The sequence below is a fragment of the Schistocerca piceifrons genome, chromosome 6, assembly GCF_021461385.2.
Source record: "Schistocerca piceifrons isolate TAMUIC-IGC-003096 chromosome 6, iqSchPice1.1, whole genome shotgun sequence".
Taxonomy (NCBI): Eukaryota; Metazoa; Arthropoda; class Insecta; order Orthoptera; family Acrididae; genus Schistocerca; species Schistocerca piceifrons.
In genome coordinates this window covers 583,169,577-583,185,578 of record NC_060143.1, presented here as the reverse complement: position 1 = coordinate 583,185,578, position 16,002 = coordinate 583,169,577, and the positions used below count along the sequence as shown (strand labels likewise).

The 16,002-nt window shown below is 42.2% G+C and overlaps 1 protein-coding gene across 1 annotated transcript in view; it reads right to left on the bottom strand.

The window, feature by feature from the left end:
• LOC124803471 (dehydrogenase/reductase SDR family member 11-like) overlaps window positions 1-8,461 on the bottom strand; it is a 51,206-nt gene extending 42,745 nt beyond the window's left edge. Inside the window, exon 1 of the mRNA XM_047264662.1 lies at window positions 8,330-8,461. Within this exon, the coding sequence (XP_047120618.1) occupies window positions 8,330-8,461 (132 nt within the window). The remainder of the gene's footprint in view (window positions 1-8,329) is intronic.
• Between the last annotated feature and the right edge of the window lie 7,541 nt (window positions 8,462-16,002).

Genomic DNA, 16,002 nt, shown 5'->3' with positions numbered 1-16,002 from the left:
TGATGTGTACACACATCAGCGTGCTGGTCGTTGTTTCTCTGCGTGGAGCAGTCTTCCTACAAACACATCAGAAACTTTAGGACCTGAGGCTTTCTGCATGATCATACTGCACCACTAGGAGGATTATGCCTGTCAGTATACACTAAGCGTTTTGCGTCTACACGTCCACACTTCACACCCGACTTGCTGCCCAGGGGAAAGACGGTCATTCAATGTTTTCTCTTGCAACATCTACTTAGAGATACAAACCAACTAAAAGATATGACTTGTAATGACTACGACTTTTAGACTGCAGTGACATAAATAAAGATGTAATATCGTTCCATACGCTGTCCTCAGCCACCAGTAGAAATACCTGCACTTACATAAAGCAAGTCCCTCTAACTAAGGTCTTACGTTCAGAGGACGTCATTTTTCCAAGTAGAGAAGGAATTAGAATATTTCTTCAAAATATTAGAGGTATTAGAGACAAAATTAGAGAACTGCTTATAGATTATTGGTATATCGGAGCACCACTTAAATAATTTAACACTTCAGAGGCTTCATTTACCAGGACACAGATTAGCTGGTTGTTTTTCAAGGAGTTCCTTGCGGGGTGGAGGAGTGGTTATGTATGTAAAAAACAGTATTCAATGTGAGTCCATAGACGTATCACAGCACTACACTGAACACATATTTGAATGTTGTGCAGGGGCAGTTGAATTTAGTGACACTAAACTGCAAATTGTGGTTGTTTTTAGGTCCCCTAACTCTGACTTCAGATTATTTCTGCTCAAGCTAGACAGGGTTTTTGGTTAACTTTGTGGGAAGTACCAGAAATTAATTACATGTGGTGACTTCAATATAAATTTTGTGTATGATGGTGCAACAAAAAGGATGTTGATAGATCTCCTAAATTCGTTTATTCTGATGCAGGCGGTGTTTCTTTCAACTACGTTGCAGGGGAACAGTAGCACAGCCATAGGCAATATTTTTATTCATTCTTCATTACTAGATGGGCATTCTGTTAGTAAAAGGGTGAATGGCCTTTCAGACCGTGATGCACAAATTTCAAAACTAAAGGGCTTTTGTACTCAAACAAAAGTCACGTATACTTACAAACTATGTAGGAAAGATAATCCAACAGCAATAGACAGTTTCTTAAACCTCGTTAAGGAACAAGAGAGGCAGGATTTTTATTGTGCCGATAAAATAGATCACAAATATGATGCTTTCCTTAACAGATTTCTCATGCTCTTTGAGAGCTGCTTTCCATTGGAACGTCCTAAACGTGGTACTAGCAGTAAAAGGCTGCCCGAGTGGCTGACTGGTATGATAAGGATATCATGTAGAACAAAGCGGGATTCATATCAAAATGCTAGAAGCAGTCACTGTCGAGCTGCAGTAGCCCATTACAGTAGTGTAAAGTGGTTAAAAATGTCACTAGGAAGGCAAAAACTATGTGGTATGCAAATAGAATAGCTAATTCACAGGATAAAATTAATACCATATGGTCGGTTATGAAGCAAGTGCTGGTCAGCAGCACAAGGTCGACGATATAAAGTCAGTTCGTAGTAAAAATATTTCTGTTACTGATAAATCAGATATATGTACAGCATTTAACAATCATTTTCTGAGCATTGCTGATGAATTAAATAAAAATTTAGTTTCTAAAGGGAATCATATAATTTTCTTGACAAATGTCTTTCCGAGATTGGTGTCTGAAGCACTCCTCTGTGATATAGACAAGAGGGATATTGAGTCAATAATTAAATCGCTGAAGACTCAGGTCTCTCATGGTTATGATGGAGTGTCTAGCAGAATATTAAAGAACCGTGCTGCACATGTTAGCCCTGTATTTAGCCATATTTGTAATTTTTCCTTTAGGAATGGACAGTTTCCTGAGCGACAAAAGTACTCACTAGTAAAGCCACTTTATATAAAGAGAGGAAGGGATTATGTAGATAACTTTAGACTTATTTCTATACCATCAGTGTTTGTAAAAGTTATTGATTTGCTATAAAATGTACAGTTCGGCTTTAGAAGTCGTTTAACAACTGAAAATGCTAATTCTCTTTTCTCTGTGACGTACTGGATGGGTTAAACACAAGCTTTCGAACGCTAGGCACATTATTTTATTTAACTAAGGCGTTTGATTGTGTTGATCACAAAATATTGCTGCAGAATTTGGACCATTACGGAATATGGGGAGAAGCTCACACTTGGTTCACCTCTTTCTTTAGCAACAAGCAGGAAAAGGTTATTATTCACAATGTTGAGAATGGCTGTGATGTGGGGTTTGAGCGGAGTACGTTCAGGTGGGGGGTACCCCACTTATGAGTGTTGGGGCAACCCCTGTTCCTTATTTATATAAATGATATGCCATCTAGTAAAACGGGTAGCTCAAAACATTTCTGTTTGCTGATGACACTAGCTTGGTAGTAAAGGATGATGTGTGCAACACTGGAACGGTTTCACATAGTGCAGTTTATGACCTAAGTTCATGGCTTGTAGAAAATAAACTAACGCTAAATCACAGGAAGACCCAGTTTTTACTGTTTCTGACACACAATTCAACAAAACCCGAAGTTTTAATTTTACAGAATGGGTATATGATTAGTGAAACGGAGCAGTTCAAATTGCTAGGTGTTCAGTTAGTTAGTAAACTGTGATGGAAACCCCACGTTCAGGATCTTGTTCAGAGATTTAAAGCTGCCATTTTTACTATTCGAACGGTATCTGAAGTGAGTGATCGTTCGACACAAAAATTAGTCTACTTTGCTTATATTCATTCCCTTATGTCGTATGGTATTACATTTTGGTGTAACTCTTCCCGTTTTAAATGGATATTTTTGGTTCTGAAACGAATGGTTCTGGCATTAAGTGGTGTAAGTTCACGAACCTCTTGTCGACCGCTGTTCACGAGTCTGGGTATTTTAACATTAGCCTCTCAATATATATATATATATATATATATATATATATATATATATATATATATATATATATATATATATTCCTTATGTTAACCGAGGACCTAGAAACGACGGAGAGGCTCCGTCCCCGCCGCAGCCGCAGTGGTCCACAACCCCACGACGACTACCGCAGTCCACTTCACCCCTCCGCCGCCCCACACCGAACCCAGGGTTATTGTGCGGTTCGGACCCCGGTGGACCCCCCAGGGAACGCTCACACCAGACGAGTGTAACCCTTATGTTTGCGTGATAGAGTAATGGTGGTGTACCAGTACGTAGAGAACCTGTTTGAGCAGCAGTCGCCAACGGTGTAGCTGAGGCGAAATAAGGGGAACCAGCACGCATTTGCCGAGGTAGATGGAAAACTGCCTAAAAACCATCCACAGACTGGCCGGGTCACCGGACCTCGACACAAATCCGCTGGGCGGATTCGTGCCGGGGACCGGAGCTCCGCCGCGCGGGATTAACCGAGCGGTCTCAGGCGCTGCACTCATGGACTGTGCGGCTGGTCCCGGCGGAGGTTCGAGTCCTCCCTCTGGCATGGATGTGTGTGTTTGTCCTAAGGATAATTTAGTTTAAGTAGTGTGTAAGCTTAGGGACTGATGACCTTAGCAGTTAAGTCCCATAAGATTTCACACACATAACCGGCGTTCCTTCCCACCCGGAAAGCCATGCGTTAGACCGCACGGCCAACCGGTCGGGCTTATATATTCCTTACTGTCATTTCTTGTTAACAATATTAGCTTATTCCAAGGAATAAGCAGCATTCACTCAGTTAATACTCGGCAGAAATAAAACCTGCATTTGGATCGGACTTCCCTGACTCTTGTGCAGAAAGGTGTGCAGTATACTGCTGCATCCATTTTCAATAAGCTACCACTCGAATTAAAACATCTTAGCAGTAATACACGTGCATTCAAATCGAAACTGAAGAGTTTCCCCATGGGTCACTCCTTCTATTCTGTCGAAGAATTCCTTGAAAAGTTAAGGTGATTCTTGTTGTATTGTTGATCGCGTTTACTTAAACTTATGGACCGACTTTTTCTGATTCATAAACGTTTGATTTTTGTCTGTTATTACCTTTATGTTGTAATTTCATGTACTGACACATTCCATGACCTTGGACATTAGCTCCTCAGTTTGGTCCTACGGAACTTGATGTGTAAATAAAAATAAAATAAATTACACCCGTTACGCTCTGTAAGTGTACGTGTAACATTGCAAAGCTATATGAAATGAAACGAGCAAGTAGTGTCAGCAGTAGCGAAGGCGATTTATCGATTTAAATTTATTGGAAGAATTCTGATGAAAATTTTGCTCAGATATGAAGGAGACCGCGAATAGAATAATTGTGCGACCCATTCTTGAGTAGTACTCCAGTACTTTGGATCTCCATAAGTTCGGATTAAAGGAAGATATCGAAGCAACTCAGAGACGGTCTGTTTGATTTGTTACTATACACTCGAGAAACACTCAAATATAGCAAAGATGCTTCGTGAAAATAAATGAGAATCCGCGGAGGGATGACGCTTTCATTCCGGTAAACACTACTGAGAAAACCTGGACTCTACTGAAGGATTTCACTAATGTGAATATAGAAGCCAAACGCAACATTAAGGTAAGCCTTGGTCTGTTTGCTTGCCGACATTAGATAACGTGTTTTGAATCTCTGTGAACATGACAAGTTCAGACAATAGAGTTTACAGTATTACAGTCCTACAGTCGGACCCACTTGTTAGCAGCAAGAACTGTTAATACATTTTGCAAAAAACAACGTACCGTTTGTGGAAACGGTGATGAGCTCTTGTTCATCAAATACCGCTCATAGATATGAAACCAACATTACTAAGCTCACAAGTAAACCAAGTGAAAATACAGCACTTGTTTCAGGTCTTACTATAACCGTTAGTATTGTCCATAGCAACACTGGTGATGCACAAGTGGTCGAGGGGTATCGTCTTTGATTAGTAACGAAAACGTCTTCGGTCCCAAGTTCGAAACACGAAACTGTTTAAATATTGATTAATAACCAGCATTGGCGGCCGAGGACTTCCGGCATAAGAATCACCCTCATTCTGGCAACGGTATTGTCAAAGAGGGCGGTGCAGCGGACGGAGCTTCATGGCACTCTCTTGACCTCGGGTTAGGAAACTGCTCCTAAGGGCGAAAGAATCAACAATATCAAATATCCAAGGTCATGGAACGTGCCAGTAGATGAAACTACAACAGAAAAGTAGTATCAGATAAAGATCAAATGTTTATGAACCAGAAAAAAGTCAGTCCTTAAGCTTAGGTAAACGCAATCAACAATGCAAAAGGCAACGGGAATCACTGCATTAAACACACATAACGTGTATCCACAAGATATATAGCCTGTAACTGAAAAAAGTTTAATGATGATCTCTCCACTGGAAAAAGATTCCGGAATAGTCCACCATTCGGATCTCTGGGAGGGGACGGCCAAAGGGGAGGTGAACATGAGAAGAAGGTTAGATAACCAACGAAAGGATAACGTTCTACGAGTCGGGACGTGGGTTTGTCAGGATAAATTCTAAGGCTCGTTATAGACATAGTAGAGGCCAGTGAAGTGAAATGGAAAGAAGAAACGGATTTATTGTCAGATGAGTATAGGGTAATATCGCACGGCATCAAATGGCTTAGCGGTAGTAGGATTCATTACGAATAGAAGGTGGGACGGAGAATGTGTTACTGTGAACAGTTCTCTGACAGGGTTGTTTCTATCCGAATCGACAGCAAACCAACACCAACGATAGTTCATGTGTAAACGCCGACTTCGCAAACTGAGTATTAAGAGATGGAGGAAGTACATGAGAATATCGAGCGGGTAATACAGTACGAATAGGGAGATAAACATGTAATAGTAATCGGGGACTAGAATACAGTTTTAAGGGAAGGAGAATATGGGCTTGAGAAAAGGAATGAGGGAGGGGAGAGACTGATTCAGTTCTGTAACAAATTTAAGCTAGTAATAGTGAATACTCTGTACAAGAATCGCAAGAGGACGAGGTATACTTGCAAAAGTCTGTGTGATAAGGGAATATTTCAGTTAGATTACGTCATACACATACAGAGATTCCGAAATCAGATACTCGATTGTAAGGTGTACCCAGGAGCAGATATAAAGTCAGATCAGAATGTAGTAGTGATGAAGAATAGGCTGAAGTGTAAGATTTTAGTCACGAAGAACCAATACGCAAAGAAGTGGGATACGCAAGTACTAAGGAACGACAAGATACGCTCGAAGTTCTCTAAGGCTGTAGATATAGCAATAAGGAATAGCTCAGTAGGCAGTACAGTTGAAGAGGTATGGACATTTCCAAAAAGGGGCATCAGAGAAGTTGGAAAGGAAACTTTGGTACAAAGAAAATAGCTCCAAAGAAACCATACTTCTGTTGATCGGTGAAAGAAGGAAGTATAGAAGTGTTCAGGGAAATTCAGGAATACAGAAATACAAGTTGCTGAGGAATGAAATAAATAGGAAGCGCAGGGAAGCTAAGGCAAAATGGCCGGATGAAAAATGTGAAGAAATCGAAAAAAATGAAGGTCGTTAGGACTGACTCAACATATAGGAAAATCGTAACAGCCTACGGTGAAATAAATAGCAAGGGTGGTAACATTAAGAGTGCAACAGGAGTTCCACTGCCAAATGCAGAGGAGAGAGCAGATAGTTGGAAAGAGTACATTGAAGGCCACTATGAAGGGGAAGATGTATCTGTTGTGAAAGAAAAAGAAACAGTAGTGGATTTAGAAGAGTCAGAATTCAAGACAGCTTTGGAGGACTTAAGATCAAATAAGGCCGAACGGATAGATAACCTTCCAGGAGAATTTCCAAAATCCTTGGCGGAAGTGGGAACAAAACGACTATTCAGGTTGGTGTGTAGGATTTATGAGTAGTCTGGTGACATACCATTTGACTTTCGGAAGAATATCGTCCACATGGTTCCGAAGACTGCAAGAGCTGACAAGCGCTAGAATTATCGCACATTCAGCTTAACAGCTCATGGCTTAAGAAAAAATAAAGTCACGAGAGAGGCAATGCTGACATGTTGCTTCAAAATTGAACCAAGACTAAAGAAAAATCAAGCTACATTCATAGGATTTGTAGACATGGAAGAAGCTTTAGAGAATGTAAAATGGTGCAAGATGTTCGAAATTCTGAGAAAAATAGGGGTAAGCTATAGGGAGGGACGGTTAATATACAATGCGTACAAGAGCCAGGAGGGAATAATAAGACTGGACGACCAAGAACGAAGTGCTCGGAATAAGAAGGCTGTGAGTCAGGGATGCAGCCTTTCGCCTCTACTGTACCACCGAAGAAGCAATGATGGAAATAAAAGAAATGTTCAGGAGATGGATTAAAATTCAAGGTGAAGGGATATCAATGATAAGATTTGCTGATGACATTGCTATCTTGAGTGGAAGTGAAGAAGAACAACATGATCTGCTGAACTGAATTAATAGTCTAATGAGTACAGAATATGGATTGAGAGTAAATCTAAGAAAGACGAAAGTAATGAGAAGAAGCAGAAATGAGAACAGCGAGCAACCTAAAATCAGGACCGATGGTCATGAAGTAGATGAAGTTAATGGATTCTGGTTCCTGGGCAACAATATATCCAGTGTCGGACGGGGCAAGATGGACATCAAATGCAGACTATCACTGGCAATAAGGGCCTCAGCTCAATTTGGGGAAGGAATTTCTGAGAGGGTACATTTCGTGCGCAACATCGTGTGGTAGTGAAGCATGGGCTGTGGGAAAAACGGAAACGAAGAGAATCGAAACATTTGAGATGTGGAGCTACGGACGAATGTTAAAAATTAGGTTAAATGATAAGGCAATGAAGACGAATTTCTGCACAGAATCGGAGAGCAAATGGATATGTGGAAAACATTCACATGGTGAAGGGACAGGATGATAGGACATCTAAGACATCAGGGAATGACTTCCATAATACTAGATGGAGATGTAGAGGAGACAAACTGCAGAGGAGGACAGAGAATGGAATACATTCAGGAAATAACTGAGGACGTCGGTTGCAAGTGCTACTCTGAGTTGATGAGTTTGGCACGGGAGAGGAATTCGTGGCACTCGGCATCAAACCAGTCAGAAGACTGATGACTCATAAAAAGTAGCATTTGAGGATGACCTATGAAGGCTGAAAACCAGTTACGATTGTGTCATAAAACAGTGATGGAGTTAAAAATAGAAAAAAATAATACCTTACTCTTAATACATCACATTCATTTCTATATGGCACTAAACCAACGCTATTTCTGTTTCAGAATTTCTGGGACAGATTTTGAACCTGTCCAGTTTTGACATGCTGTACCGAGGCTGCTGGTTAATTAATTACCTGGACCCTGTCGATCCTCTTGTCGAGGCCGACGACCTTGAGCCCCCTCCTGAGCAGCGATAGTGCGGTGGCGGCGCCGGTGCCGGAGTTGGCGCCGGTCACCAGGGCGACGCGACCTGCGTACCGCTCCATCCTGACAGCAAGTGGCGCGCCTCAGCGGCTGTTCGCCTCCAGAGGACAGGCGGCCCGCGTAGGTCCGGCAGGGCAGCTCGTTATCGCGCGATCGCAGTCCATATCCCTCTCTGCCGGCGCGCAAACAGATCTGTCTGTCCGATGGACGACTTCTGTGGAACGCTTCAACGAGTAGCTTCTAGAACCTGTAACAGGTACAAGAGCAGTTTTTGCCTTATTCAAACCGACATTCGGTTTGACCGCAACTGTATGTAAATAAATAAATACGTAGCAGGATTTGTTCCAAACAATTTCTTTACTGACGACCGGTCTGTAAAGCTACACAACGTCGACGGAGTAAAGTACACATTCGAAATGAAGGCAACGTTCTACGAGGGGCGTTCAACAAGTAATGTAACATAGTTTTTTCTCTGTCCCTTTCTGTTGAAAACATCAAGAATCTGGAATATCACGCTTCAGCTTCTGTAGTTTTATGAAGTATCGATATGTGTCGGCGCTATATGTCGCCTTCCAAATGACATCTGTAATGCAGGCGCGTTCAAAGCACAGCGCTGTCATTAAGTTTCATTTGGTGGAAATCCACAGTATCGCAGATATTCATAAGTGCTTGCAGAATGTCTACCGAGGGCAGGGAGGGCGTGTGTCATGACTGCAACAGAGTCGCGCTAACCTGACCGATCTCCCTCGTGCCGGTTCGTTGCACAGGGCTGTGAATCTTGCAGTGTTGGAACGTGTGGACATTTTAATTCGAGGTGACTGACGGATCACAAACAGACACCTCGCTCCAGAGCTGGACATCTCTGTTCGTAGTGTGGACACTCTGAATTTTTCCCTGCTGCCATCATGAAACTGAATGATCGACTTCAGCGTGTTCGTTGCCACGAAAATGTGAACGACTGTCTCCTTCTCCATAACAACACGACACCCCACACATGTCTGCGTATCCAAGAGGATCTCACAACACTTCACTGGAATGGTCTTCCTCATTCACCCTACAGCCTGGACCTCGCCCTTTCAGAGTTCCATGTCTCTGGTCGAAAGAAGAATAGACTCCGCAGGAATCAGTACGTGGATGATGCTACAAGACGTTGGCTCCGACGTGGACCAGCAGGTGGTACCATGCGGGCATACAAGTCAGCGTGGTAGGGAGGCGTAAGGCCCTCTCATCGGACGGAGATTATGCTGAAAAATAGAGTTTCGTATCCAAAAGAGAGGGAAACAATATCCTGCACTGGAATGGCAAATCAAACCAAACTGCCTTCAGAAATATCTGTTGCATTACACACTGAACGTCCCTCATATTATTATTTCTTCAAATAGCTTCAGGAATTGGTCCACACAACCAAGTACTAAATGTTTTCTCGGCAGGTATGTTGACTTTTCAGGGATATCAGAAGAACGATCATTTGAAGGCGAAATATTCATATGGACATATTCTCGAATAGTTTCCGAGATAGTATAGTTTCATATTCAGTTTCAGTGCTGTTCAGTAAAATATCGGGTTTACACATGTACAGATATATAACAGGTAGTAAATGTTACAACATATTTTACAAAGTGTCAATTGAAAAATATCATTTTTTGTAACAGATTCACTTTAAGCCCTCTTATGCATGTCACATTACAAGTGTTTTATAGTTGACAATAAATTCTAGAGTATCCCACCGCAGCTTCATTGCATATGCGGAATCTTTGGAGGACATGTACTGTTGGTTGTGCGAGTGCTTCTGTACGTTCCCTAATGAGAGCAGCAGCTTCAATGATTACACCAAGCAGTTCATCTGTCGTATTCACGTTTCGTTTCTACACCCCACATTTCATCTAACACCATAAACAAAGACAATTCCCAATATACTTGAATCTTTACCATTTCCTATGGGACACTAAAAAGTGGTTCTTGTAAAACTAATCTGTACGTACTTTACTTCTTCTGTTTCGTCTTCTACTTCTTCTTCATCTTAGTCGTTTCCTATTTTTCTGTAATGCAGGTTTAGGCAACGTTGCTTTTTGTTCGTCATTCCTGTCACGTGGTCGTGACAGTTGTTTTAAATAGTAAATATTATAATTCTTACGCTAGGAACATCGCGTCAGGGAGGCATTTTCAAACCTTTCGTTTTCCTTAAATGCGCACTTGATTTGCCGTCTTAAATATAACTTTCCCTTTGTTTCATCATTTAAGATTACGTAGAGTAGATGCTGATTTAGGTTTTCCGTGATTTCCCTAAATCGCTCCAGGCAAATGCCGGGATGGTTCCTTTGAAAGGGAACGGCCGACTTCCTTCCCCACCTTCCCTAATCCGATGAGACCAATGACCTTGCTGTTTGGTCTCTTCTCCCAAACAAATCAACCCCAACCCAAGAATAGATGCCTATGATATAAAAATATGCTTTTGTAAGCTAATTAAACCCTCCTTTACTGTATTTGCGTCGATAGCTGATGAAGCTAGAACCTCTGCTACTGATTCTTACTCGGCACATTTTCGACTTTCAAATCATATGCACACTGTTTTTAGTGTTCACGTTTGCAGAAAACTTACCCACGTCTCCTTCGTTAGCCTATAAATGTGTGTCTCCTCAACGGCCGTTCAGCGAATGTCGCTGCTCTATGCGCCTCCGCAGCAGGCGCCTCCTTCCTGCACCCATGCTGACTGCCGTTCATAGGCGACGGAGGATGGGATTCGCACGCCAGAATCGCAACTGAACGTCCACTGAGCGCCGACAGGTGGCCTTTCCAGGTGAATCACGTTTTCTGCTTCATCGTACAGATTGCCGTTGACGCGTACGGCCCTAAAACGTTCGCCGGAAGCTTCGAAGCTGGATGTGCGAGCGTCATGGTCTGGGCAACGTTTTCGTGGCATTCCGTGGATGACATTATTCGCGAACGTAAAATGGATCAACACAAGTATGCATCTATCGCTGAGCCCATGACCACTCCTACATGCAGTCTGGATTTTACTCGGCACGACTGCATCTACCAGCAAGACAATGCAAAACATCACACAGCTCGGAGTGTACACGTGAAATTCGAAGAGCACCTGCATGAGGTTTTCTTTCTCCCATGGTCTCTTCCTATTTGAGATCAGTCAAGTTCTGTGGGGCCACCTCGATCGGGCTGTTCGCGCCGTTGATCCTCATGGAAAGTACACAGGGCAGCTGGCCACGCCACTGGAGTAGGCACGGCTCCACGTCCTTGTCCGTACCTTCCAGGGCCTCACTGACTGGCTACCTGCAAGTCTGCGTTACAGATGGTGGTTGTTGAGCCTTCTGACACGTGTTCACATAAATGTGACTGGATCGTATATAGTGAACAGTATGATATTTGTGTCATTCAGAGTTAGGCTTTACTATAAAGTTATAAAATGAAAGAAAAAGGTGATAAGTATAAACATATATTATCGTGAAAGATACCTTTGGCGATAACTAATTTACAGATTCGATGATTCAGAGAAATTAGAACTTAATGGAGTGAGAAGTAATAAATTCCATCGAGATTTAGGTTTCAGTGATTTCCCGAAATCGCTCCAGAGAAATGTCGGGGTAGTTCCTTCGAAAGGGCACGGCCGATTTCGTTCCCCACCCTTAACAGAATGCGAGCTTTTGCTCCATCTCTAATGACCTCGATATGGACGGGGCGTTAAATCCAATCTTCCTTTTTTCCTTTTGTTTTCTCATTTTTATGTTTTACACACTCCAGTAAAATGGAGACTGTCATCTTCAACTGCAATTTGCATTTGCCTTAACTGCAAGCCTTTGAAACCTATCTCAATACGGGAGGGGTATTAGTGTGAGTGTGTGCTGTTGTATGGGAGTTGAGTAAAAACAAGGAAACACCGCAAAAAATGCAGGCGTGAACATAAATTCAGATCCTAGCGAAGGCGGCAGTGTGCGCCGTTCTATTTCGCCACGAACGCCATCTGTGCAACGATCACATTACGTTGGAAATGTCAGTTGTAGACAAAAGAGTTTTCTGCTTGGATGTGACAGCATTATGTCGGACTTAAGCGTTTTCCGCGGCTGTTGCGCGTAATAGTGTATCTAACAGACTGTGTGTGTCAGTTGTTCACATTTCTTTTGGTTATACTCGTCGAATACTCACTGGTGATTGTAGCAGTTACGCGGACCGATTAATTCCACAACATTGTATCCAGTCGCTGCAGACGTCCTTCAAGATACTTCTACATTAGTTATCTCTTCTGTGTACAGTTCGAAGAAATCGACTTGCGTTCCAGCATGCAAGCTGCTGGCTCATTACTGACTGAAAACATGTGGCAGCTCATCTCTGCAGGAGAGCACGCAGAAACGAACTTTTATTGCAAAGTTCAAGCGTTATTGGCCATTGTCGATTACTGCATTCGCTATGATATCGCCCCATGATAGCAGAACAGTACTCATCTTCTATAGCAGCGGAATAAAGATGCCCTTCACTTTCACAATCAGCTTCATCCCATTAAACTGTAAGTATGTTTAATAACCTCTATCGTGTGCCTGCATATCGTATGATAATACAGGCGCGTGACTTCCAGGCCAAGAGTTTCACCAAACAGAATGTGATGCTCTCCTGATCACAGAAAATGTTTCGGAACAGCTCATATATGCCTGTTTCTCCACTTTAAAGTTGGGTTGCTTCACAAAAATTCAGCTAACAAACCCAGTAATAACCCAGAATATTTTAACAAGTGTGATGTTTTCGGCTGTGGAAGACACATCCACAAACTGATCAAAAAGACAGAAACTCGTTAAAAAACCATCGAGAGTATTCGTATTTGTCCAAAGTAGAAAACAGTCACTGTCATCCTGTCTCAAGAAAGACCTGCGAAGTTACATCCTCACAACACAACACAATCTATGGAGAAAGATGAAAACTATCACATTTCATGTATCGGTGACGAAAATAATACAACATCTTTCAATTAGAGATCATATCGAAAGACATGCCAAGAAATTTTAGGTCGTACAGATGAGATGAGGTTGAGATCCACATTCGTGGATGGTCTTGCATTGAAATTCAGTGCAACAGGAAGTAAACCAAAATATCAAATTGGGTGTGGCGGTTATCAAAAAATTTGCATCAAGTACTGAGGACAACAGAGAAAACAAAGAACTCAGCCTTTGTTTTGCTAGATTTTGCGAAGAATACTTTTCTCACTTATCGGCTTTCCTAGCTGAGTACCATCTGTAAATAATTTAGCGGTACACATGTGTGTGTCGTTGTGGAGATCAGTCGAAGACTGCTTCGTGCAGTCCTCTGCACTAGTCTGTTCTGTGTAAAGCTCTTCAGCTCTACGTAACTACCGAAATTTACATAAATTTTAACCTGATTACTGTACTCTAGCCCTGGTCTTCTACTGTACTTTTAACTCTCCACACTTCCTCCATTTCGAAACTGTCATTCCTCGATTCCTTTTGGCGTGTCTTATCAAAATGAAATTTGCTTGTTATATTTGCACCTTGCCAACCTTCAGTTACTTACGTGTCGCTTATTCGCGACGAACTTTTGTTGTTATCGCAGAACCCACTGACAAACTTTCACTGCAGCGTCTGTTACGGTAGTTTCTCTGCTTGAGTTATTTAGGACGTGAATAACCTAAGCCAACCAAGGGAAAGAGAGCTGAGACGTTAGGCATTCTTTTACAAATTCCGAAGGAAAACAGAGCCTGCGTTTTCCTTCTTTTCTGTTCGAGGCTGTGACAGAGAAAGGTGTCCTTTCTTACGGTGTAAAATGGTGTACCGTTGAGACCGACAACTGTGCGGCTGGTCCCGGCCGAGGTTCGAGTCCTCCCTCGGGCATGGGTGTGTGTGTGTTTGTCCTTAAGATAATTTAGGTTAAGTAGTGTGTAAGCTTTGGAGCTGATGACCTTAGCAGTTAAGTCCCATAAGATTACACACACATTTGAACATTTGAGGCCGACTGTATATACGTGAGGGGCGTTCAGTATGTAAAGCAACCATTTTTTTTTCCTGAGAGCGTATTATGGATTCAAATACGCCATACTATTCCCCACAGCCATTGCCTAAAATATCCTATTTTTCAACATTACCTCCGTTCAGTGTGACAGCCTTATGCCACCCTACTGGGAGGGCCTGTAGTCTCGCATGGTACCATTCTACTGGCCAACGTCTGAGCCACCGTCTAGCTGTAACAGTAAGCTCACCATCACCCACGTACAGCTTCCCGGAGACTGCATCCTTTACTGGACAAACAGATGGAAGGCTGAAGGTGCGAAATGTTAACACATGACTTTGAGTAAGTCAGCACTACCAAAAGAGACACACAGCTGTGCAGCCTGGCGTCTGATTGTGACTCATCGGTCACTTGGAAACAGAGAGTCCACACATTGCAACACTGTGTGCGGCCGGCCGGCAGGCTGGCTGTCAGGCAGATTTACGCGACCTCGTTGCGACGATGACAGACACATCGCCCAGTGACCCACCGTGATTTTGTTCACTGCCAGATCTCCGTAGACATTCTGCAAGCGGCCTGAATATCTGTGATACTCCAGTTTTCCGCCAGAAGAAACTCAGTGACAGCTCTCTGCTTGTAATGCACATCCGTTACAGACGCCATTTCGAAGGTTACGTATAGCGCCGCCGCCTGTCGGAATTCCATGAAACTGGAGGGAGTGAAGCAGGAATATATCACGATGCCTCACAATAAAATATGCATCTTTTAACAAAAATGGTGGAGCAAAAAAAACAAAAAAATGCTTTTCATTACTTATTGACTGCCCCTCGTATATGACGAGAAGACTGTGAGAGTTGTAATATCCACGCCTATATTTTATTCAGAATAACATTCACGACAGCACTGTATGTAGAAAGTGAATGAACGTGCTCGTGACATTAATAAAAAGGACTTCGTCGTTAATAAAATAATAAAAAACTGTCAATAGCATAATTTAATATTTTGTAAAAAACTTTATCTTAGACAATACTTATAGAAAAACATAAAGGAAAATTCTTTGTTATCTATGACTCTTCTAGAATAATCCTTCTTCTTGTCCGAAGTGTTGTACTGATACGATGTGACTGATGTCTGGTAACACAGAGATCAGTAAAAAACCGTATTATGTTGCTAATTTAATATTTGGTAAAAACAGTTTGTGTCACTGAAATAAATCTTCTGTGATTGGACTTCAGTTTGATTCTCGTCATATGTAGATGTTAAGTTTTCTGATCAGCTGCAAAGCAGCGCAACCATTGGAGCTATTGATCTACAGCGTGGTTTATTGGTAAACGCTGAATAATAAGCGATTAACACTAACAAGGGAACTTCCCCATCGCACCCCCCTCAGATTTCGTTATAAGTTGGCACAGTGGATAGGCCTTGAAAAACTGAACACAGATCAATCGAGAAAACATGAAGAAGTTGTGTGGAACTATGAAAAAAAAATAAGCAAAATATACAAACTGAGTAGTCCAAGCGAAGATAGGCAACATCAACCACAGTTCTGACCTCAGGAGCGCCGTGGTCCCGTGGTTAGCGTGAGCAACTGCGGAACGAGAGGTTCTTGGTTCAAGTCTCCCTAGAGGGAAAAATTTTT